Source organism: Rana temporaria, chromosome 10, assembly GCF_905171775.1.
Source record: "Rana temporaria chromosome 10, aRanTem1.1, whole genome shotgun sequence".
NCBI lineage: Eukaryota > Metazoa > Chordata > Amphibia > Anura > Ranidae > Rana > Rana temporaria.
The window spans coordinates 142,198,185-142,223,177 of NC_053498.1; the positions used below are offsets into that span (position 1 = coordinate 142,198,185).

At 45.0% G+C, this 24,993-nt stretch overlaps 1 protein-coding gene across 1 annotated transcript in view; it reads right to left on the reverse strand.

Moving 5' to 3' along the window:
* Nucleotides 1–9,012: 9,012 nt before the first annotated feature.
* The window catches only part of TTC34 (tetratricopeptide repeat domain 34), a 74,254-nt gene continuing 58,273 nt past the window's right edge, over nt 9,013–24,993 (reverse strand). The window contains exon 8 of the mRNA XM_040326454.1: nt 9,013–9,891. Within this exon, the coding sequence (XP_040182388.1) occupies nt 9,370–9,891 (522 nt within the window). The 3' untranslated portion in view covers nt 9,013–9,369. The remainder of the gene's footprint in view (nt 9,892–24,993) is intronic.

Below are 24,993 nucleotides of genomic sequence, written 5' to 3' on the forward strand. Positions count from 1 at the left end.
GAGTTTCCGAATATTTGAATTTTTGAATTTTCGAATTTACGCATTTACGCATTTACGCATTTACGAATTTACGAATTTAAGGAATTTTCGAATTTACACATTTACAAATTTACGAATTTAAGGAATTTTCAAATTTAAAAATCTACTAATTTTCGAATATTCAGATTTATGAATATCCGGAAAAATTTTTGTTAAACAGATTTTGGTTATTTCCGAATGGACAAATTTGTCGAAATTCGTTAAACAAATTATTTGGAACTAAATGAGTTGCACATGTCTAATTTACAACAGTTTATGAATTTATGAATTTTCAAATTTATGAACTTTCGAATTTACGAGGTTTCCGAATATTTGAATATTTCAATTTACGCATTTACAAATTTACGAATGTAAGGAATTTTCGAATTTACAAATTTAAGGAATTTTCGAATTTACACATTTACAAATTTACAAATTTAAGGAATTTTCGAATTTACGCATTTACAAATCTACTAATTTTCGAATATTCAGATTTACGAATATCCGGAAAAATTTGTTAAACAGATTTTGGTTATTTCCGAATAGACAAATTTGTCGAAATTCGTTAAACAAATTATTTGGAACTAATTGAATGTCTAATTTACATCAGTTTATAAATTTATGAATTTATGAATTTTCGAATTTACGAGGTTTCCGAATATTTGAATTTTCGAATTTACGCATTTACAAATGTACGAATTTAATGAAGTTACACATTTACAAATTGAAGGAATTTTCGAATTTACGCATTTACAAATCTACAAATTTTCGAATATTCAGATTTAGGAATATCCGAAAAAATTTGTTAAACAGATTTTGGTTAATTCGGATATTTCCGAATGGACGAATTTGTCGAAATTCGTTAAAAAATTATTTGGAACTAAATGAATTGCACATGTCTAATTTACAGCAGTTTATGAATTTATGAATTTTCGAATTTATGAATTTACGAGTTTCAGAATTTTCAAATTAACAAGGTTTCCGAATATTTGAATTTTCGAATTTACGCATTAAAAAATTTACGAATTTAAGGAATTTTCAAATTTACGCATTTACAAATTTACTAATTTTCGATTATTTAGATTTACGAATATCCAGAAAAATTTGTTAAACAGATTTTGGTTAATTCGGATATTTCCGAATGGACGAATTTGTCCATTCGGAAATTTGGACCTAAATTTGGACCTAAATGAATTGCACGTCTAGTTTACAGCAGTTTATTTCATCGTATTTTTTTTTTTTTTCTATTGTTTGCATTTTACCAACACAAAAAAATAATTTTCACCTTCCCTATTGACTCCAATGTATTTAATAAAAGGCAAAAATCACTCCGCTCATTACCGGTATTAATTTTTACCTAGTCTGAAACATTTAATTGAAGGCAGGTATGGAAAGCAACAATAAAGAATAACAAAAAATATATATTCTTTTTTTTTTTTTTAAACAAAGTGGTCTTGTTAATTATTAATACAAATTAATAAAAAAAAATGATTACTGTAAAAATCGCGTACGCAGCTGCCCCTCCCCCTTCACTATAAGCACTATTCCACTTTCCAATGCAGATGAGACCGGTCAGTTTTAATTCATTCTTTTTTTATGTCTTCATAGCATTTAGTTACTTAATTTCTCTGTCACAATTCAGAGGTGATAAAAAATAATAATAATAAAAGACATCAAAGCGAATTTCATGACTCATGACATTGACGCCGTCGCCAAACCTCTCGCCTGCTTCTGAAGGTGATTGCCTGATTTATTGCTGAGTCACAGACTCCGAGCCCCAGAGGGTTTTTATGGTCAGAAAACACGGCTAATAAGGCCGACCGCTACCCCTATTATAATTTATTACAAGTGACCTTTTTTTTTTAATATGAGGATGGCGTAGCATGAGCAGCCTTGAAATCGCCTAATGGCAATCAGTCACGTCAACTTTTCCTTGCAGGTTATTATGTGTCCTTAAAATTAACCAAGAAAAGAGGCGCGCATGTCCCTTTAAATTCGATGCGAAATGCAAAGCATATGAAATTAAATGAATGAAAAAATCAGAAAATGCATATAAAAACAAAAAACAAAACAAGACTCCACAGGCCGACTCCAACACTCAGTGTCACCGCAGAAGAGTTCAGGACCCGGAAACCTTCTGATTCGCATATCCCTTTCAGCCACATGACCCATCAAAGGATCAAGAATGGAAGAAGAAGCCTATGTGCAGGACCTGCCGGCATTCGCGATGACGTCACAGATACAGCTCCACCCAATGTGTTTCGTCGTAACTGGTATCTTCAGAAAAGGAGGCTGTTTTAGTATCTTTAGTACATCAACAAAACTGGGTCACACCTGCATTCCCAGCTACACCAAACATTATCTAAATATTTTTTTATATATACACACACACACACACACACACAGGTACATGAAAAACAATAAAAAAATTCATATAAAACCAAAACAGGACTCCACAGGCCGACTCCAACACTCAGTGCCACTGCAGAAGAGTTCAGGACCCAGAACCTTATGATTCGCATATCCCTTTCAGCCACATGACCCATCAAAGCATCAAGAATGGAAGAAGAAGCCTATGGGCCAGATCCTCAAAAGGGATACGACGGCGTATCTACTGATACGCCGTCGTATCCCTGTTTCTATCTATAGAACTGATCCACAGAATCAGTTTCTCATAGATAGACAGAAGATCCGACATGTGTAAGGGACTTACACTGTCGGATCTTAGGATGCAGTACCGCAGCCTCCGCTGGGGGCATCGTCGAAATGCCGATTCGGGTATGCAAATTAGCACTTACGGAGATCCACGAAGCTTTTACGCTTCGTTTTTTCTCCGTAAGTATTAGTTTGCCGTCGCAATATTAGGGCTACTTTTACAAGGCCTAAACTGTTTAGGCCTTGTAAAAGTAGACCCTTCTATCCCGCGTCGCCGTCTTTTTTTTTTCAAATTTTTTTTTCCTGCCGCAACTCGTATTTTTTTTTACGCCCGTCGCGTAATTCTCAAAACCCGGCACAACGTAAAAAAACGGAGCAAAGCACGTCGGGAAAATGACGTCGTGAGCATGCGCAGTACGGCCGGCGCGGGAGCGCGCTTAATTTAAATGGGACTCGCCCCATTAAATTAGGAACGCCGGCCGGATTTAAGTTACACAGCCGAAAATTTCTAGGTAAGTGCTTTGTGGATCGGGCACTTAGGTAGAAATTTTCCGGCGGTGTAACTTAAATTGAAAAAGTTACGTTGCGCCGGGTTTTTGTGGATCTGGCCCTATATGTGCAGAAGATTTAAAATCTAATTTAATGAAAGGAATATTGCACTTAGCTTGTAGCAGTAATACAAAACCCGCTCTGCCACAGGACCTGCCGGTTGCGTGATTACGTCACAAATACAGCTCCACCCAATGTGTTTCGTCCTAACTGGCATCTTCAGAAAAGGCGGCTGTTTTTAGTATCCTTAGTACATCAACAAATCTGGGTCACACCTGCACTCCCAGTTACACCAAAAATTATGTAAATAAATTAATATATATATATATATATATATATATATATATATATATATATATATATATATACACATACATACAGAATATATACAGGTACATTAAAAAAATCAAAAAATTCATATAAAACCAAAACAGGACTCCACAGGCCGACTCCAACACCGCAGAAGAGTTTAGGACCTGGAAACCTTCTGATTCCTATATTTCTTTCAGCCACATGACCCATCAAAGGATCAAAAAAGGAAGAAGAAGCCTATATGTGCAGAAGAATTAAAATCTAATTTAATGAAAGGAATATTGCACCTAGCTTGTAGCAGTAATACAAAACCCGCTCTGCCGCAGGATCTGCCAGCATGCGCGATGACGTCACAAATGCAGCTCCACCCAATGTGTTTCGTCCTAACTGGCATCTTCAGAAAAGGCGGCTGTTTTTAGTATCCTTAGTACATCAACAAAACAGGGTCACATCTGCATTCCCAGTTACACCAAACATTATCTATATATATATATATATATATACAGAATATATACAGGTACATGAAAAAAAATCCAAAAATTCTTAAAAAAAAACCAGGACTCCACAGGCCGACTCCAACACTCAGTGCCACCGCAGAAGAGTTCAGGACCCGGAAACCTTCTGATTCGTATATTTCTTTCAGCCACATGACCCATCAAAGAATCAAAAAAGGAAGAAGCCCATATGTGCAGAAGAATTAAAATCTAATTTAATGAAAGGAATATTGCACCTAGCTTGTAGCAGTAATACAAAACCCGCTCTGCCGCAGGACCTGCCGGCATGCGCAATGACGTCACAAATGCAGCTCCACCCAATGTGTTTCGTCCTAACTGGCATCTTCAGAAAAGGCGGCTGTTTTTAGTATCCTTAGTACATCAACAAAACTGGGCCACACCTGCATTCCCAGTTACACCATACATTATCTAAATAAAAAAAAATATATATATATACAGAATATATACACAGGTTCATGAAAAAAAATCAAAAAATTAATATAAAACCAAAACAGGACTCCACAGGCCGGCTCCAACACTCAGTGACACCGCAGAAGAGTTCAGGACCCGGAACCTTATGATTTGCATATCCCTTTCAGCCACATGACCCATCAAAGAATCAAGAATGGAAGAAAAAGCCTATATGTGAACAATATTTAAAATGAAATTTAATGAAAGGAATATTGCACTTGGCTTGTTGCAGTAATACAAGCAGTAGAAACACAAACATGCTCTGCCGCGGGGACCTGGCGGTATGCACAATGATGTCACAGATACAGCTCCACCCAATGTTTTTCGCTGAACTGGCATCTTCAGGAAAGAAGACTGTCCTTAGTATCCTTAGTACATTAGCGAAACTGGGTCACATCTGCATTCCCAGTTACACCAAACATTATCTTGATGAATATATATATATATATATATATATATATATATATATATATATACACATACAGTATCTCAAATAATAATTTTGTAAATATGTTATTGTATCTTTTCATGTGACAACACTGAAGAAATTACACTTTGTTACAATGTAAAGTAGTGCGTATACAGCTTGTATAACAGTGTAAATTTGCTGTCCCCTCAAAATAACTCAACACACAGCCATTAATGTCTAAACTGCTGGCAACAAAGTGAGTACACCCCTGAGTGAAAATGTCCAGGACATGGAGGAGGACGAAGGGGGACTGGAGGAGCAGGGAAGGGGGACTGGAGGAGCGCAGAGGACATGGAGGGTGACTGGAGGAGCATCGAGGACACATAAGGGGACCGGAGGAGCACAGAGAGAAGGACCAAAGGAGCAAAAGAAGGGGGACCGGAGGAACACGGAGTAGGACACAGAAGACAGTCAGGGGTGATCGGTGCAGAAGTGGGGTGAGTTACAAGCACCTATCTTTCTGTAGAGAATACAGCAGCTGAAAGCCGCGGGGGTGGGGGTAGGGAGAGGAGGAGAAGCGGCTGTCAGCTGCTTTATTGAACTCTGTATAGGAAGATTGGTGCTTGTAACTCCCCCCACCACCACACCGATCATCCCTGACTGCCCAGGTATCGGGTCAAGCATCGAAGCTTGTACAAGTACTCGGGCAAATGCTCGGTATCAGCACCGATACTAGTATTGGTATCGGTGCAACCCTAGTTAAAACACTGTCATTAACTGAAACAGAAACAGCTGTGTAGGAGGTTAAAAACTGGGTGAGGAACTGCCAAACTCTGCTACTAAGGTGAGGGTTGTGGAAGACAGTTTCATGTCATAGGTCATACACCATGGCCAGACTGACAGACAGGTCACTCTCGGTCTCTGGAGGGTAGGTGGAGTACAAACCAGCGCTTTCAATTTCTCAATAGGTGAGTGTGACTGTCAAATTTTGCAGCCATGTTAAAAATGTTGCAGCCACCAAGCAAGGCATGCATATCAAAGAGCCCTCAGTGTCCACCTATACGAATGTGTTGGCACATTTTTTTTACCAAAGCCTATGCAAGGACCTATAAAAAGATATCTGCTTGGTTTGCAGTGGGAAAAAAAATAGTAGAGCATGACAAGACCTACCTTTTTTCAGTGCAACACAATGCATGGTAACGCATATCAGCACAGCACAGGAGCAACAGCAGTAACAGATCTGCACTACTTAACTGTGACCTATTAAGGAGCACCATAATCATAGGCGCTATGATTAAGGACAGACGGCCGGTACGCGTTGGAGTATTTTATTCTTTATTGACACTGTGATAGATTATAATAATATCCCTATTTTATGTTAAGACTAATTTTTGAATTCTTTTATTAGAATCACTGAAATGTTTCTCTTTCTATATTCCTTATACTGTTTATTTGTTTTTATACGCATTATGCATATGTATGTATGGGAATGATCAATACTGCTTGTTTTCCTTGATAAGATTTGTCAGATATGAAATTAAGTTTTAAAAGTAATGAACTTGAAAATACGAAGGATTGTTGAAAGCAGCTCCACCCCCCCCTCCATTCTACTGCATTATAAAGTGGAATTCAACCCCCCTCTTCCTGTCTTCATCTGACCAGAGGATTTCTTCCAAATAAGGACCTCCATCTCCTCGCTCCTAGCCCAAACCACCGTCTGAAATCAAGATGGCTCCTGGACTTTAGCAATATGTGCCATGTGCTACGGAGTCACAGAGGGGGTGGGTGAGTGGGAGGGTAATAAGGGGCTGGAATGTATAGTGTGAACCTATTAAATGTGCTTGTGTGTGTGACGTCATATTGTTTATAAAAAGACCAATAAATGGGTTTGGCCTCTCTGTTGGGACTGAGCTGAGAAAAGGTGAGGATGTGAAATCTTTTTGTCTGTAGATTGCACATATTTCACCATAGTAATTTGAATCAGGCGGCAGAGATAGGTTAGCCCTGAGATTGTCAGGAAATCAATTAATTAGTCCACATCAGCTGTAGCCCAAAAAAAGCCCGTTCTCCACACTTGCGTATCATCAGCATATAGGACACAATTATTCGGTGTCTCCCACAAAAAGGGTAACTTTTATGGGCTACAGCGTCAATGCAGAATAAAATGCTCCAACGCGTATCGGCCGTCAGGCCTTAATCATAGCACCCATGATTATGGTGCTAAAATTAAGGCATGATGGCCGAAACACGTTGACTACATCGTCAATGCAGAAAAAAATAGGCTAACGTGTTTCGGCCATCGGGCCTTAATTTTAGCACCATAATCATATGTGCTATGATTAAGGCCTGATGGCCGATACGCGTTGGAGTGTTTTATTCTGCATTGACGATGTAGCCAATAAGAGTTGCCCTATTTGCATGACACGGAGGTGCTGGCTAAATTTCATCCTTTGTGATTTACACGCCTCTTTCTAGGGGGGCGCATCATCGCACAAGCTAGGCTCCCAATACTTCAGGACTAGGGATGAGCTTAGTTGTGTTAGCTTACTTTCTTTCCTAGAGTCTTGTTGGTATTTTATAAAAAAAAAAAAAGGATACTGTGGGGGGGAAGAATTGAGGTAAAAATCCCGGAGTTCCATTTTGTGGATTAAAAGGGAGCCAATAAAAGAAGCTCAGTGTTGGGGTTTACATACACTTTCAATGGATGTAGACCAAGTTTTGGATTTCTTTGTGATTTATTGTGTTATAAAATAATACATTAACACATAATATAACATAATAATACATAATGCATATTGAATAAAATAAAAAAAGTTTCCACAGCTTTGATTTTATTTTCAATATAAATAAGATTAAATCCAGCAATAGATAATCCAGAAGAATTGAAGTTTCGACCAAATGTGAGCTTATTTTTATTATTTTGGGAGTAGGAAAGGAAACAGAGCTGGGAGGGCGATTCTTAATGCCCACAAGCTGCACATATAAAACCATGGGGCTGAGGTATCTATGATAAGAGCATGCTCCCAGGACAGTGACCAAGCTGACACAGACAGTTCCCGGTCCTTGTTTATGATTGGGAGCTGGCAGAACAGGCTCCCGATCATGTAACACATACGCTATATTGTCAAAAGTATTGGGACGCCTGCCTTTACACAACTTTAATGGCATCCCAGTCTTAGTCCGTAGGGTTCAATATATATATAATATATATATATATATATATAATAAGCTGGTATACATGCAAAGGGTGGGGTCAACTCAACAATGAACCTTACGGACTAAGACTGGGATGCCGTTGAAGTTCATGTGCGTGTAAAAGCAGGTATCCCAATACTTTTGACAGTATAGTGCTAAGAGCATGCTCCCAGCACAGTGACCAAGCTGTCAGACAGCTCTCGGTCCTTGTTTATGATTGGGATCTGGCGGGATCATGTGACAGCCAATCACAGGGACCCATATGTACGGTGGCAGGGAGGGTGAGCCTTAATGCTCACATGCTGCACATATGTGTCCATAGGGGTTTCTGTGCTGGGATTGTGCCCACCGCAAAAACCAAGCTGTCACCGACAGCTCCCAGTCTCTTGTTATGATCAGGAAATATTGGGACGTCAGTGATCACATGATTGGGAAATCTGTTCCACCTCCCATTATCAAGACCCAGTTAGAGGATCACCTGGAGGGGACAGGAAGGGGCCAACTGTTGTCTGTGTCCCCAATGGTGAGACACTTTATGGTCTCTTCCAGGGGTCAAGTCCTGGGGGAAAAAAGTGTGGGAACTCCCACCCAAGATCCACTCCCCCACCAAAAAAAAGAAATGATACGCTCATATGCATAATTACTAAACTGCATGTTTTTTTAAGCAAGTTCTTTCTAAATCCCACGATAACTCGCGGCAGACCTCCGGAATGTCTCCTGGGAACAATAACAAAAGCTCCCAGGAGACATTGCGGCATTGAGGAAGTGACCCGATGAATGCATATACAGGAAGTGGCCAGTAACATAAAGGATTACTAAGGTTCGCCTGCCCCTGACAGTGACTCGAGCTGGGCATCGCCGCTTAGTGAAGGATTGGCTCGGGCGGCTCGGCTGCTCTAGTCCTGCAAAGGGAACTGCGTTCCTGCTGTGAAAAAAGTGCAGGAACTCCGTTCCCACACGTTCCCGCAGGACTTGAGCCCTGGTCTCTTCAGCACCTCTGTCCCCGGGACAGAAAGCAATGGAAAAACCAACATTATACAGGCTACAGTGGTCACCAGAACAGAAACAGAGAGGACATTTTCCACTTGGGACACTTGTTCCGATGACAACTAAGGAGGGGATTTCCACTGATTATGGAAAGATTTATTTTGGCTCCCTGTTGTGTCTCCAGTGGGATACATAAATGATACAAAAAGTTGATATGGGTTTTAACCATTCCCTATTTGAACTAAACAAAAAAAAATGTGACTTTCAGTCCACTTCTAATCAATGCACAATACATCCAGAGGCCTCCCGTTTAATCCTCGTCTTCAATTTCCTCAGTTCTTGGTTGTTTTCCCCGATAATCAGTCCGCATTCGGTCAGCTTCCAGGACTCTTCCAACAGTTTCTGGTCAAAGCATTTATGTGCCGTTTGGCTGAATATCTGCGCCAGCCTCGTCCTTCCTGGAGAATCGCTAATGGCAGCCAACGCAAATGTGCTGTCCAGGCTTACCGCCTTCACATATTGTCGGCAAGAGGCCTCCTCCTCCCCGTCCAGAAGCAGCAGGCGGCCCTTAAAGCAGAAGTCCTCTATTTGAGTCCTCAGGTCATTTGCGCTGTGCCGCTGGATGGCCATGTCCATGTCGCTCACCGCGCCTTTATACTCTCCAAGGTGGGTGAGGCATGAGGCGCGGAGACGGAGGTACTTGGGGTTATTGTTGCTGGAGATGACGGCCAGGGAGAAATATTCCAGAGCTTTCTCATAATGGTTCTCCTGGAAAAGGGAATTGCCTTCTTGTCCCGCGATCTGTAATGATAAATGAGTAGGAAGTCTTAGAAGAGCTTTCTGTGTTACCTTGTAGGAACCAATCAGCATGCACTGGAAGAAGACAGGAAAATGATGACATAATAAGCAGGACAAGTCGCACATTTCTACTGAATAAAAAACTTTTCAATGAAAGGTGTGAGGAAGACGAAGGATGGCCTTGTTTCCTTTATCCAGGACATGATAGCTGCTCAGCTGTCTTACTGATCCTCTAGTCTTTCCTTCCTCCCTCATTTCCTTTACACTTCCATCCACCCTTCCCTTCACCTCTTTCTTTTTCTTACTTCCACCTTCCCTCCACTGTTTCCTCTTTCTTCCGTCTTTTCTCCACTTTTCCCTCCTTACTTCCCTCTCTCCCTCCATCTACTGTTCTCTCTTTCCTTCTACCCTTCCTTCCTGTCTTTTTCTCCCTTTATCTTTCTTTCCTTCTTTTGTTCTTGACTCCCTCCCTTCCTCTTTTTTCCCTCACTCTCTACTTTTCTTTCCTCTGTTACTTTTATTTATCTAATTGTCTGTCTTTATTCTTTCTCTCCATCCACTGTTTCCTCTTTCCTCCCTTTCTTCTATCCTTCCTCCTGTTTTCCTTCCTTCCACTCCTCTCTCCCGCCATCCATTGTTCCCTCTTTTTTTCTACCCTTGCGTTCTTCTTTCCTTCCCTCCGCTCTTCCCTATTTCCTTCTACCTTTCATGTGTTCTGCCTTTCCTTCTTTTCCTCTTTCCTGTCTCTCTCCATTCAATGTTCCTTTCATTTTCTCCCATTTATTTTTCTTTCTTACTTTTGTCATTCCTTTTTTTCTTCCCTTCCTCCCTCCTTTCCTTCTTTGTAGCTTTTATCTATCTTTCTTTCTTCTCTCCCTCTATCCACTGTTTCCGCTTTCCTTTTACCCTTCTTTTTCTTTCTTTCATCCTTCCTGTCTTCCCTCTCTCCTTCCATCCACTGTTCCGTTTCTTTCATCCTTCCTCCCCTGTTTCCTTCCTTCCTCTCTTCATCCATCTACTGCTCCCTCTTTTTTTTATACTTACTTCCTTCCTCCTCTCTCTCCCTCCCTCCATTCTTCCCACTTTCTTTCTTTTCGCTTTCCCTCCATCTACTGTTGCCTCTTTCTTTCCTTCTTTCCTTCCCTCGCTCCCTCTATCCAATGTTCCCTCTTTCCTTCTACTATTCCTTCATTTATTTTTCACCTATTTATCTTTCTTTTTCTCTTTCTTTCATTCCTTTTTCCCCCCACTTCCTCCTTTTCTTTCTTTGTAACTTTTATCTATCTAATTATCTATCTTTCATTCTTCTTTTCCTCCATCCAATGTTCTCTCTTTCCTTCTACCCTTCCTTCTTCTTTTTCTCACCTTTCTTTCTTTCTTTTTCCTTCCATTTCTCTCTTCCTCCATCCACTGTTCCCTTTACCCTTGCTCCCTTCCTTCTCTCTCTCACTCCACTCTTCCTTCCTTCCATGTACCTTTCATTTGTTCTTCCTTCCCATCTTTTCTTCTTTCCTCTCTCCCTCCATCCACTGTTCCTTCTTTCCTTCCAGCCTTTATTTTTCTCACATTTATCTTTCTTTTTCGCTTTATTTCATTCGTCCTTTTTTCCTCACTCCCTCCTTTTCTTTGTAACTTATATCTCTCTTTCCCTCTTTCCCTCCTTCCACTGTTCCCTATTTCTCTCTTCTTTTCCTCTCTTCCTCCATCCACTTTTCCCTCTTTTTTTCTATCCTTACTTCCTTTCCCCTCTTTCTCTCTCCCTCCTTCCACTCTTCCCACTTTCTTTCCTCTCTTCCTCTTTTCTTTCTCCCATCCATCCCTTGCTCCCTCCATCCACTGTTCCCTCCTTCCTTCTACCCTTCCTTCCTTTAATTTTCTCCTATTTATCTTTCCTTCACTACTTTTTTCCCCCTCACTCCCTCCTTTTCTCCTTTTTCCTCAATCCATCCTTTCCTTTCTTTGCAACGTTTATCTATCTAATTATCAATTTTTCTTTCTTCTCTCCCTTTATCCACTGTTCTATCCTTCTACCCTTCCTCTTTCTTTATTTATTTCCTCCCTCCACTGTTCCCTCTTTCTTTCTTTCTTTCTTTCCTCCCTCCACTGTTCCCTCTTTCTTTCTTCCTCTCCTTCCACCCTTGTTTCCCTCCTTCCCTCTCTCCCCCCATCCATTGTTCACTCTTTCTTTCTTTCTTTCTTCCCTTCCTTCTATCCTTACTCCCCTGTTTTCTTTACTTTCTTCCTTTACTCTCTCCCTCTATCCACTGTTCCCTCTTTTTTCCCTTTCTTCCATCGTTCCTCCCCTGTTTCCTTTTCTCTCTTCCTCCCTCCACTGTTCCCTCTTTCTTTCTTTCCTCCCTCCACTGTTCCCTCTTTCTTTCTTCCTCTCCTTCCATCCTTCCTCCCTTGTTTCCTTCCTTCCCTCTCTCCCCCCATCCATTGTTCACTCTTTCTTTCTTCCCTTCCTTCTATCCATACTCCCCTGTTTCCTTCCTTTCTTCCTTTACTCTCTCCCTCTATCCACTGTTCCCTTTTTTCCATCGTTCCTCCCCTGTTTCCTTTCTTCCTTTTCCCTCTTCCTCCATCCACTGTTCCCTCTAACCTTGCTTCCTTCCCTTCCCTCTCTCCTTCTACCTTTTTTTTGTTCTTCCTTCCCTTCTTTCCTGTCTCCCTCCATTCACTGTTCCTTATTTTCTTCCACTTTTCCTTCCTTTAAATTACTCCAATTTATCTTTCTTTCTCTGCTTTTATCATTCCTTCTTTTTTCCTCCCTCCCTCCTTTCCTTCCTTTGTAGCTTTTATCTATCTTTCTTCTCTCCCACCATCCACTGCTCCCTCTTTCCTTCCTCTTTCTTTCTCTTTCTTTCATTCATCCCTCCCTCCATTTACTGTCCCCTCTTTCTTTCTTCCCCTGCTTCCATCTTTCCTTCCTTTTCCTCGCCCCCCCCCCCCCCCCACCATTTACTGTCCCCTCTTTCTTTCCCTGATTCCATCTTTCCTTCCTTTTCCCCCCCCCCCCCCCCATTACGTCCACTGTTCACTCTTTCATTCTTCCCTTCCTTCTATTCTTCCTTCCTTTACTCTTCCCCGACCCCCTTTCCATCTACCCTTCCTTCCTTTCTTCCATAGAATCTTTTCCTACCTCCACTTTTCCCTCCTTCCTCTCTTCACTCTTAGCTTCCCTTTCTTTTTCTTTCTATCCTTCTTCTTCCTTTCCCTCCGGGGCCCCCTGCTGTATGGCTGAAGACTGGTACGAAGGATGACCCCGGTGTTGTCTTGGCTAGTAGCGGTAGGATTTTTCATTAGGACTTGATTGTCTTGTAATGCATTTCTTAGAATTCCATCTTAGTGACTAGAGCCGGGCTGCCCGCCTGTCAGATCTTAAGTGGGGTCACGATAACAAGCTGGAGAGTTCATGTGTTGCGGCGGGCTGTAGTGTATTAGCGCAATCATGTGACAAGATGGCAACTTGTTGTCAAAGGAAGATGAAAAGTGTCGTGAAGAAGAAATAGGAAACTAATGAGGTGAAGCACAAAATCTAGAAATTCAGAATTGTATGTCTCCGCCATGGAGGGGGTTGTGTTTTTTGCTGCCAGTTTGCCCATCAATTGCAGCCAGTTTGCCCCATCAAACACCACCAGTTTCCCCCTCGAATGCAGCCAGTTTCCCCTCAAATGCAGCCAGTTTCCCCATCAAATGCAGCCAGCTTCCCCCTCAAATGCAGCCAGTTTCCCCTCAAATGCAGCCAGTTTCCCCATCAAATGCAGCCAGCTTCCCCATCAAATGCAGCCAGTTTCCCCATCAAATGCAGCCAGCTTCCCCCTCAAATGCAGCCAGCTTCCCCCTCAAATGCAGCCAGTTTCCCCATCAAATGCAGCCAGTTTCCCCATCAAATGCAGCCAGTTTCCCCCTCAAATGCAGCCAGTTTCCCCCTCAAATGCAGCCAATTTCCCCTCAAATGCAGCCAGTTTCCCCATCAAATGCAGACAGTTTCCCCATCAAATGCAGACAGTTTCCCCTCAAATGCAGCCAGTTTCCCCATCAAATGCAGCCAGTTTCCCCCTCAAATGCAACCAATTTCCCCCTCAAATGCAGCCAGTTTCCCCTCACATGCAGCCAGTTTCCCCTCAAATGCAGCCAGTTTCCCCATCAAATGCAGCCAGTTCCCCCTCAAATGCAGCCAGTTTCCCCATCAAATGCAGCCCGTTTCCCCTCAAATGCAGCCAGTTTCCCCTCAAATGCAGCCAGTTTCCCCATCAAATGTAGCCAGTTTCCCCTCAAATACAGCTAGTTTCCCCCTCAAATACAGCTAGTTTCCCCCTCAAATACAGCTAGTTTCCCCCTCAAAAACATCAATTGCAGCCACTGTGCCCATCAATTGCCGCCACAGTGCCCATTAAACGCAGCCACTGTGTCCATCAATTGCTGTTAGTTTGCCCATCAATTGCCGCCAGTTTGCCCCATCAAACGCCACCAGTTTGCCCCCTCAAATGCAGCCAGTTTCCCCTCAAATGCAGCCAGTTTCCCTATCAAATGCAGCCAGTTTCCAGTCAAATGCATCCAGTTTCTCCCTCAAATGCAGCCAGTTTCTCCCTCAAATGCAGCCAGTTTCCCCATCAAATGCAGCCAGTTTCCCTATCAAATGCCGCCAGTTTCCAGTCAAATGCATCCAGTTTCTCCCTCAAATGCAGCCAGTTTCTCCCTCAAATGCAGCCAGTTTCCCCATCAAATGCAGCCAGTTTCCCCCTCAAATGCAGCCAGTTTCCCCTCAAATGCAGCCAGTTTCATGGTTCATGAAACAATTGGTTCATGGATCGTCGGAAAAAGCTCATTTGCATACCCGACGTGGAAAACGACGCAAACTCCACCCAGCGGGCGCCGAAGTATTGCATCTGCGATCCGAAGGCGTACGGAGCCGTAAGCCTGTCGGATCTTACCCAGAAGCCGTCGTATCTTGGTTTGAGGATTCAAACTAAAGATACGACGCGGGAAATTTGAAAGTACGCCGGAGTATCAGTAGATACACCGGCGTACTTGCTCTGTGAATCTACCCCATTGTATTTACCCGGCTGGGTAATAAAGAGCACAGCAAAGAGCACCTGTTGCGGACATTCCTTTACTTCTACCAAATGCAATACGCATCATGCACCCCTAGGAATTCGGGGGAGCCATGAGGTAAATGTGCCACCCGAAAACAACCTGCAGCTCCTCCGGGGGTAGTGCTATATATATATATATATACGCATATGTGTGTCCGAGGTTTGGGGTGCGCACACCTATGACCCCAACGCTAGCCGTCCCTATCTTCCAGTGCCAAAGGACCCCAGCAATGGAATCTAATTTTTTAATTTCAACCTTATTACAGAAAAAAAAAAAAATCCTCCGAAACACCCAACCAAGCAAGATTGTGGATAGCAGTGTAAGCAATTTTCTTCTAAGCAAAACAATAGTAAAAAAGCCAATGTTTTCAGCAGAGTCTATTAGTAATGTGAGTATAACTCATCCACCACAGCTGTATCAAGAAAGAAGGTCTGAAGATAATTAGTAAATGAGATTTTATTTTTTTACGTCGCTCTGGAGAGTGTGTGTAAAGGTTACAAAAGTCCCAGTCGGCACGAGGACCATGATTCATTCACAGCTGACGGGTCTATTGAGACAGGCCAGTTCAAGCCAAGCACACTGTTCTGAGGCTTTGAGCAGATACGTCCCATGATTGTTTTTTAGTAAATTAGAATGCATACTTACATGTAATGTTTGATTACCATTTATTTTCCAAATTTCTACCTATCGTATACCCGCTTAACGACCGGGTCACGCATATAAGCGTCGACACAATGCCTCCTGTGGGCAGATCGACGTATACATACGTCCCCTTTAAGATGCGGCATTGTGAGTGAGCCCGGCCGCTGCAAACTCTGTGAGTACGCCCGCGGGTCCCGTGGACTCGATGTCCACCGGGACTCCCGCTATTGTCTCACGGGGGAATTAGGGTGACCACATGTCCCGGATTGCCCGGGACAGTCCCACATTTTGCAGGTCTGTTCCGGGCACAATACAGTGTCCCGGAATGAAACTGACACAGCCACCCCCAGGCCAATCTGATGGCCCCAAAAAAGGCCACCACACCACCACTTTACTCACTGACAGTACTTGTCCTGGCCGGGAAAGCCTGTAGGAGCACAATCCCGCCCCCTGCTTGTGATTGGAGAAATCATAAACCCTTTGCTCCTCCCATGAACTTCCTATTTAAGCCACGCCTTTGCACTTCCTGTTTGCCAACTTATTGTGCTCTTTCCAACCAATTTCTTGGCCAGTGGGAGCCTCTACACTGGTATAGCTACTGGTCTCCGAGCCGGACTCCTGACCATGACAACTGGAGTGACCATGGATCCGTTCCCTTAATTTCCCCCTCCATACTTAGAACTGATCATTTCTATAATAACTGGTCTTCCAGCCTCTAAAAATATTGGGGTAGATTCAGGTACATTTGCGCTTTTTTTGCGGAGGCGCAGGGCAACGTTTTTGCCCTGCGCCCCCGCAAATTTACTGCGCTGCCCTTGATTCACGGAGCAGTAGCTCCGTAAATTGCGTGGGCGCGCCGGCAAAATGCCCGGCGTAAGCGCGCGCAATTTAAATGATCCCGTAGGGGGCGGGAATCATTTAAATTATGCGCGTTCCCGCGCCGATCGTAGAGAGCATGCTCCGTCGGGAAACTTTCCCGACGTGCATTGCGGCAAATGACGTCACAAGGACGTCATTTGCTTCAAAGTGAACGTGAATGGCGTCCAGCGCCATTCACGATTCACTTACGCAAACTACGTAAATTTCAGATTTCGCGACGCGGGAACGACGGGTATACGTAACATTGGCTGCCCCTGCTAATAGCAGGGGCAGCCTTACGCGAAAACCGCCGCACGGAAACGACGTAAATTGCGTACGCAGGGCTCGCGCAACGTTGTGAATCGGCGTTAGTATGCAATTTGCATACTATACGCTGAGCACAACGGGAACGCCACCTAGCGGCCATCGCAAGAATGCAGCCTAAGATATGCGGGCATAAGAGCCTTATGCCGCGCATATCTTAGGCTGCAGTCGGCGTAACGAGGTTCCTGAATCAGGAGCACTCGTTACGCCGGGGCAAGTAAGCAATTGCGCTGTGTAACTATGGTTACACAGGCGCAATTGCTTCTTGAATCCGGGCCATTGTTTTATGAAATGTTACAAGAAAAACACTCAGATTCTCTTCTCACAATTTTTGGGAGCAAGTTTGGGAAAAGTACCAATTAAGGTGCCCGCAGTTCCCACATCCGCAGTAGTTGTCCTATAGGTCAGCTGAGGAGGGTTTTGGGTAATAAAGCCACAAAGAGCGGCCGTGACATCCAGCAGAGAGGACTTCACTCTGACATACCGCAAAGAAGGTCATGTTTTTATTGTGTGGTGTGACTTCTATTTCAGGAATGTGGACTTCATCTGATCTCTGCTGTTGGAGGAACATTTTGGTAAAACATTGATTGCTGACACCCGGACTTCATTCAGAATCATACGCGTCCCTATGTGAGTGGAAACTGAGCGCAGATGTGTGAATCATCGCTCTACCGTATCGGCGGCGCTAAACATTCGCTGCATCTTGTAGACATGTGCAGAAAATAAACATTTGTTTCCTTTCGGAATTTGTTTACTTTAGTTTCATTTCTTCGTTTTCGAATGAATTCCGAATTTTCGGAACAATTCGAATTTGGATCAGTCAAAAAATGGTCGGCCAATTCGAATTCCGTGTGACGAATAGTTGGTTGTTAACCGGTTAAGACCCGGACCAATATGCAGGTTAAGGACCCTGCCCCTTTTTGCGATTCGGAACTGCGGCGCTTTAACTGACAATTGCGCACGTGGCTCCCAAACAAAATTGGCGTCCTTTTTTCCCCCCACAAATAGAGCTTTCTTTTGGTGGTATTTGATCACCTCTGCGGTTTTTATTTTTTTGCGCTATAAACAAAAATAGACAATTTTGAAAAAAAAAAACAATGGCCCGGATTTACATACATCGGCGCATATTTATGCCACCGTAGCGAATCTCATATACGCTACGCCGACGTAGCGCAGAGAGGCAAGCACTGTATTCACAAAGCCAGTGCTACCAAATCTGCGCTGGGTTTCCTAGGCGTAAGTCGTTGTAAGTGGAAGTGGGCGTGAGCCATGTAAATGAGGCGTGACCCCATGCAAATGATGGGCCGAGCGCCATAAAGATACGAAATAAGGAACGGCGCATGCTCCGTCCCGTGGACGCATCCCACTGCGCATGCTCACAATCACGTCGAAACTACTCTCTAAGATACGACGGATCACTGCCTACGACGTGAACGTAACCTACGCCTAGTCATATTCACGTACAACGTAAACGACATAAGATACAACGGCTTGTGTTCCCTGGTCCATACCTTTGCATGAATTGCGCCTCCTATATGGGGAATAACTTTACGCCGGACGTACGACTTACGCAAACCGCGTATATTATGCGCCGGGCGCAACTACGTTCGTGAATCGACGTATCTCCCTCATTTCCATATTTGAATAGGAAATCAATGGGAGCGCCACTTGCGTCCAGCGTAAATATGCGCCCACGATACGCCGGCGTAGGCAAGTTACGTTGGTCGGATGAAGCCTATTTTTAGGCGTATCTCGGTTTGTGGGCACGGCGCATAGATACGACGGCACATATTTGCACTTACGCTGCGTATCTTGAGATACGTCGGCGCAAGTGCTTTGTGAATCCGGGCCTATATTTTTTACTTTTTGCTATAATAAATATCCCAAAAAATATATAAACATCTTTTTTTTCCTCAGTTTAGGCCGATACGTATTCTTCTACCTATTTTTGGTAAAAAAAAAATCGCAATAAGCGTTTATCGATTGGTTTGCGCAAACGTTATAGCGTTTACAAAATAGGGGATAGTTTCATGGCATTTTTGTTAATAATTTTATTTTTTTACTAGTAATGGTGGCGATCAGCGATTTTTTCGTGACTGCAACATTATGGCGGACACATCGAACACTTTTGATACATTTTTGGGACCATTGTAATTTTCACAGCAAAAAGTGCTATAAAAATGCACTGATTACTGTGAAAATTACAATGGCAGTGAAGGGGTAACCACTAGGGGGCGCTAAGGGGTTAAGTGTGCCCTAAGGGAGTGATCCTTATTGTAGGGGGGCGTGGCTGTAGGTGTGACATCACTGATCGTCGTTCCCTATAATAGGGAGCGGATGATCAGTGACACTGCCACAGAGAAGAACGGGGAAGGTGTGTTTACACTCACCTCCCCCTGTTCTTCAGCTCCTGTGACCCGATTGCAGGACACCGGCGGCTATCGGGTTGGCGGGCGTGATCACGGAGCTTCGGACCGGGTCACGAGCGCGCCCCAAGGCTGGACACTTGAAGGGCAACGTACCTGTACATGCCTGTGCCCAGCCGTGCCATTTTGCCAACTTATATAGGCGTTAGGCGGTCCTTAAGTGGTTAACGATGTTCCACGGCTTTCGAACACTGCATAATGTTCACTGGTCATCAGGGCCGTCTTAACAGCATCATAGTAATGCTCTGGGGCCCCTACAATGATGACAGTGCAGGTAAACAGACATCAAGCAGGTAGGAGGTAGACTGCCTCCCCTTTGCATCTATCACTCTCAGTGCCTTCATGGGGCCCCCAATTCTGGGGCAGCGTGGGCTCAAGGACCAGCTTCTTTGGGGAAAGTGCAGGGGCCCCCCATGCAGCTGGGACCCCTGGGCAGTGCCCAGGTGTGCCCTCTCATTAAGACAGCCCTGCTGTTTGGCGAATAGGTGAACACCCGATGTTCGAGTCGAACATCAGGCTCATCCCTAACATACAAGAACGATAGTAGGGAGCAGGGATGGACTGGCCATTGGGACTACAGGGAGTTTCCCGGTGGACCGATGGCTCAGTGGGCCGGCTTCAGTGACAGCGGACCAACTCCCCCCTCCGCTCCTCTGTCTCTCCCTTCCCGCAGCGCTCACCTCCTCTCCCTCCCCGCAGTGCTCACCTAGGGGGGGGGAACAGAGAAGCAAGGGGAGGACAAGAGGAGCAGGGGGGACGACAGAGGAGCATGGGGGGAGGGGACAGACAGCTGACTCAACAGCTATGGCCTGGGAGTTTCTCACTTCTGCCTAATCTTGTCCCATTAGGGGGGCACTGAACGTATTCTTTGCCCCGGGTGAAATAATGTCTAGCTTCCCCACTGGTACTGCCTATAAGAGTACCAGTACCAGCCGCTCTACTCTAATAAAGTAGAATGGCTAGTGGCTAGTGAAGAGGGAGAGGGGGCTTGGGTGGCCGGGGGGTGCGGGAGTTGTCCGGCCTCCATTGGGAGAGACCTGTCAAAGTGGGCCAGTCTGGATGAAGTCCAGGGCCAAATTTTTGTCCCAGTCCAGCCCTGGTAGGGAGGATCTTGTCAATGGGGTCTCAAGAGGTAAGACATACCTCCCAACATTTAATAAATCCAATGCGGGACATCTTGTTGAGCGGGGGGCTGGGGATCAAAGTTGTTGTTGAGCGGGGGGGGGGGGGGCGGGGATCACAGTTGTTGAGCGGGGGGGGTTTCTCCTACCTGTGCAAATACCTCTGTTCCGAATCCCCGCCAGCGCCATTCACCTGCACTACCCCCTTCCACCCTCCACCACCATCATCCACCATGGTCCGTATTTCCCGCACTGTGATTGGGCATATAGCGGTCATGTGCGGAGGCGGGACTTCTAGACGTTCGTAGACATGCCATCCCCACAACGCACATGACGCCAATACGCCCAATCACAGGCCAGGCACCGGACACCAAACATGGCGGGGGAAATCAAACATGGAGGCACAGAATGTCGCCCCCCGTAATGTCGCGCCCGAGGCCCTGTTTTCCGGGAATCTAGTCTCGTCCGCGGGACACACTTAGAATTCCGGGAGGATCCCGCAGAATCCGGGACGGTTGGGGGGTATGGGTAAGAGTGAAGCAACACACTGGACCGCCACCTGTGATGGAGAATCCAAGTTGTGGGCAGACTGACTGAAAAGAACGCTACATGTGCTCAGGACGATCATTTGTCAGGAATTCAAAAATCTAGCCACCAAAATAGCAAAGGTTACGCCTGACCAACAAACTCCCTTTCTTCCCAGATCCAAGAGTTCCAGGCTCCCTGCCGACATCGCATGCCAAATGCCCCGTTGAGTATTTTGTAACTCATTAACATCGTATGATCCTCGGGGCCGTAAATATTGAAGCGCAAAAGCCTTCCACGCAGCCATAGAAAACAGAAAGCTGGCAGAAGACGGACGTGTTTCCAAACCGTACAACGAACTTGTTTTAAAAAAAAGAAAAAAAAGAAAGACTCTCTCTGCCAAGCTGGCAATACACTGACAGATGTCTCACCAATAGTGACAGCCAACAAGAAAACGTCTCGCCCTCTCTGCACATCCTCGCAGCTGGGACCCGCTACAAAAATCTTACCCTTCACTAGGCTGACATTCCATTGCGATGGGGTGAGAGACTCGTTCCCTGAAGTGGAAGAAATGCCAGATAATCAAAAGAGGTTTCATAACACCTTTCAATGCGTGTTCCCGGCACGAGTGCGCGGCGGTTATCGCTCGGGGTTCAGCCGCGGTGCTACACAAAAAGTATCAGAGCGATTATGTTGGCCGGTCGGGATGATTACTGTGATAGATGGAGACTATAATGAATGCTTGCAGAAAGAACAGGAGCATTGTGCCGTTTGCTCCATGATCCACAAAAAATCGTTTCCCTGTGAAGCATGTCCATGCCAGTGTTCATTTTGGCAGCGGATTTCGATTTCGTTTTAGTCTTAGCCTTAGGACTAAAATGGCGTTTTAGTTTTAGTCCCAGAAAGACTTAGGGCCAGATTCTCAAAGAATTACGCCGGCGTATCAGCAGATACGCCGACGTAACTTCGAATCTAAGCCCGTCGTATGTCTAAATGTATTCTCAAACTGAGATACACTTAAACATGCCTAAGATACGACGGCCTGTGCCGTTGTATCTTAGGGTGCAATATTTACGCAGGCCGCTAGGAGGCGCTTCTATTGCGGTCGGCGTAGAATATGCAAATGAGTCGTTACGCCGATTCACGAACGTACGCTTGCCCGTCGCAGTAAATTTACGCAGTTTCTGTAAGAGATACGCGGCGTAAAGATAAACAAGCCCCCTAGATGGCGTACTCAATGTTAAGTATGGCCGTCGTTCCCGCGTCGAAATTTGAAAATGTTACTTTGTTTGCGTAACTCGTCCGTGAATGGGGCTGGACGCCATTTACGTTCACGTCAAAACCAATGATGTCCTTGCGACGTCATTTAGCGCAATGCACGTCAGGAAATTTTAGGGACGGCGCATGCGCAGTACGTTCGGCGCGGGAACGCGCCTAAATTAAATGATCCACTCCCCCTACCCGGATCATTTGAATTAGGCGGGCTTGCGATGGGGGATTTACGCTACGCCGCCGCAACTTTACAGGCAAGTGCTTTGTGAATCAAGCACTTGCCTGTAAAACTTGCGGCGGCGTAACGTAAATGCGGTACGTTACGCCGCCGCAGATCTACGGGAATCTGGCCCTTAGGCTGGCGTATCAGTAGATACCAGATACGCTTAAATTAGGCTCAGATACGAGCGGCGTAAGTGTCTTACACCGTCGTATCCTAAAGTGTAATTTTTAGGCTGACCGCTAGGTGGCGCTTCCATTGCGGTCAGCGTAGAATATGTAAATCACTAGATACGCCTATTCACGAACGTACGCCCGGCCGACACAGTACAGATACGCCGTTTACGTAACGCATTATCAGGCATAAAGTTATTCCATCAAATAGCTGGAATAGTAATGTTAAGTATGGCCGTCGTTCCCGCGTCGAAATTCGAAAATGTTACGTCGTTTGCGTAAGTCGTCCGTAAATAGGGATTTACGTCATTTACGTCCACGTCGAAACCAATAGGACCGTGCGGCGTACTTAGCCGCAATGCACACTGGGATATGTACACGGCCGGCGCATGCGCCGTTCCAAAAAAACGTCAATCACGTCAGGTCAACCCAAATTAACATAAAACACGCCCCCTATTTTGAATTAGGCGCGCTTGCGCCCGCCGCATTTACGCTACGCCGCCGTAACTTAGCAGGCAAGTACTTTGTGAATCATGTACTTGCCTCGCTAACTTACGGCGGCGTAGTGTAAACACAATACACTACGCCGCCGCAAGGATAAGCCTGCCTACCTGAATCTAGCTATAAATCTCCAGTACACGAATGGGTGTAATTAAATTGTAATACATTAGTGAACATTTCTCTACAATTTCCAAATGTATTATATACTGCTGGAGTGAATAATCTATTACCGTATATACTCAAGTATAAGCCGACCCGAATATAACCGAGGTACCTAATTTTACCGCAAAAAATGGGAAAACGTATTGACTCGAGTATAAGCCTAGGGTATCTATCTGCATGCTTCACTGTGCCTCACTTTGCCTCACTGTGTCCATGTCCATGCCTCACTGTGCCCATGCCTCACTGTGTCCATGTCCATGCCTCACTGTGTCCATGCCTCACTGTGTCCATGTCCATGCCTCACTGTGTCCATGCCTCACTGTGTCCATGTCCATGCCTCACTGTGTCCATGTCTCACTGTGTCCATGTCCATGCCTCACTGTGTCCGTGCCTCACTGTGTCCATGACTAGACTGACGTTTAACATGGGAGTCTATGGAAGGGGTGCCAGGGTTTGGGCTACATGTGTGCCAAGTTTGTGGGCCAGGGGACCTACGACCAGCCGGTACCAGGTCCCCAAAGTCACCAGAGAAATTACCGTTTACCATGGGAGTCTATAGAAGGGGTGCCCGGCTTTGAAAAATCGGTGCTCCCCGCCCGTAGGTCCCCCGGACAACAAACTTTGCACACTTGTAGAGGAAGAGTGGGGTCCAGGGGATCTACGGCCGGCCGGTACCGGGTCGTCGAAGGACGGGAAAAGACATTGAGAAAGCGTGGAGGAGGACGGCGCTGACCCCGAGGAAGGTAAGTGCTGGGCTGGGGGGAAACTGACTGCATTTGGGGGGAAACTGGCATAATTTGAGGGGGAAACTGGCGGCATTTGGGGGGGGAAAGTGGCAGCATTTGGGGGGGGGGGGACTGGTGGCATTTGGGGGGGAAACTGGCGGCATTTGAGGGGGAAACTGGCGGCATTTGAGGGGGAAACTGGCTGCATTTGAGGGGGAAACTGGCGGCATTTCAGGGGGAAACTGGCTGCATTTCAGGGGGAAACTGGCTGCATTTCAGGGGGAAACTGGCTGCATTTGAGGGGGAAACTGGTGGCATATGATGGGCACAGTAGCGGCAATTGATGTTTTTTTTTCCAGTTTGTTTGCGCCCCCCCCAAAAAAAATTGGAGCATCAGCCGCCCTTCTACTTATAATCCATCATACCTATTTGACACCAAGAAGGTCAGCAAGACATTACCCTTGATGCCCTCAGCGTCAAGGGCCCCTGACTCTTTGTTCCACCTGCTCTGGTTCTGCCAACATATACAGGCTTACTTAAAGCAAATAATAACTTTTTCCATGACGTCACCGGTTCCCCAATACAACTAGATCCTTGGCTATGCCTGCCCTCTTGAGTCTTTAGAATTAAATATTTATCTGGGCGCCCTTTTGCAGTGAGACATTGTTTACTGCCAAGAAGCTAATAGCTAAGGTGTGGATCAAAGCTGGGGTTCCAACCGTACAACAATGAAAAGCAGAGATTAATGAAATAAATGTTCCTGTATTGGAAACTGACCTATGACCACAGAGATTGTTCGAATCTTCTACCTGCCCTCCATTAGACACAGCTTCTACTTGATTTTTAAAGCAGAACTATACTGCATCTGAGCACCACAAGCTAAAAACGCACTTTAACCACTTAAGGACCGGCTCACGCCAATATACGTCGGCAGAATGGCACGGCTGGGCATATTAACGTATGGCCTTTAAGGCCTCGTACACACGACGGGACATGTCCGATGAAAACGGTCCGCGGACCGTTTTCATCAGGCACGTCCGCTGCCGGATTTTGGTC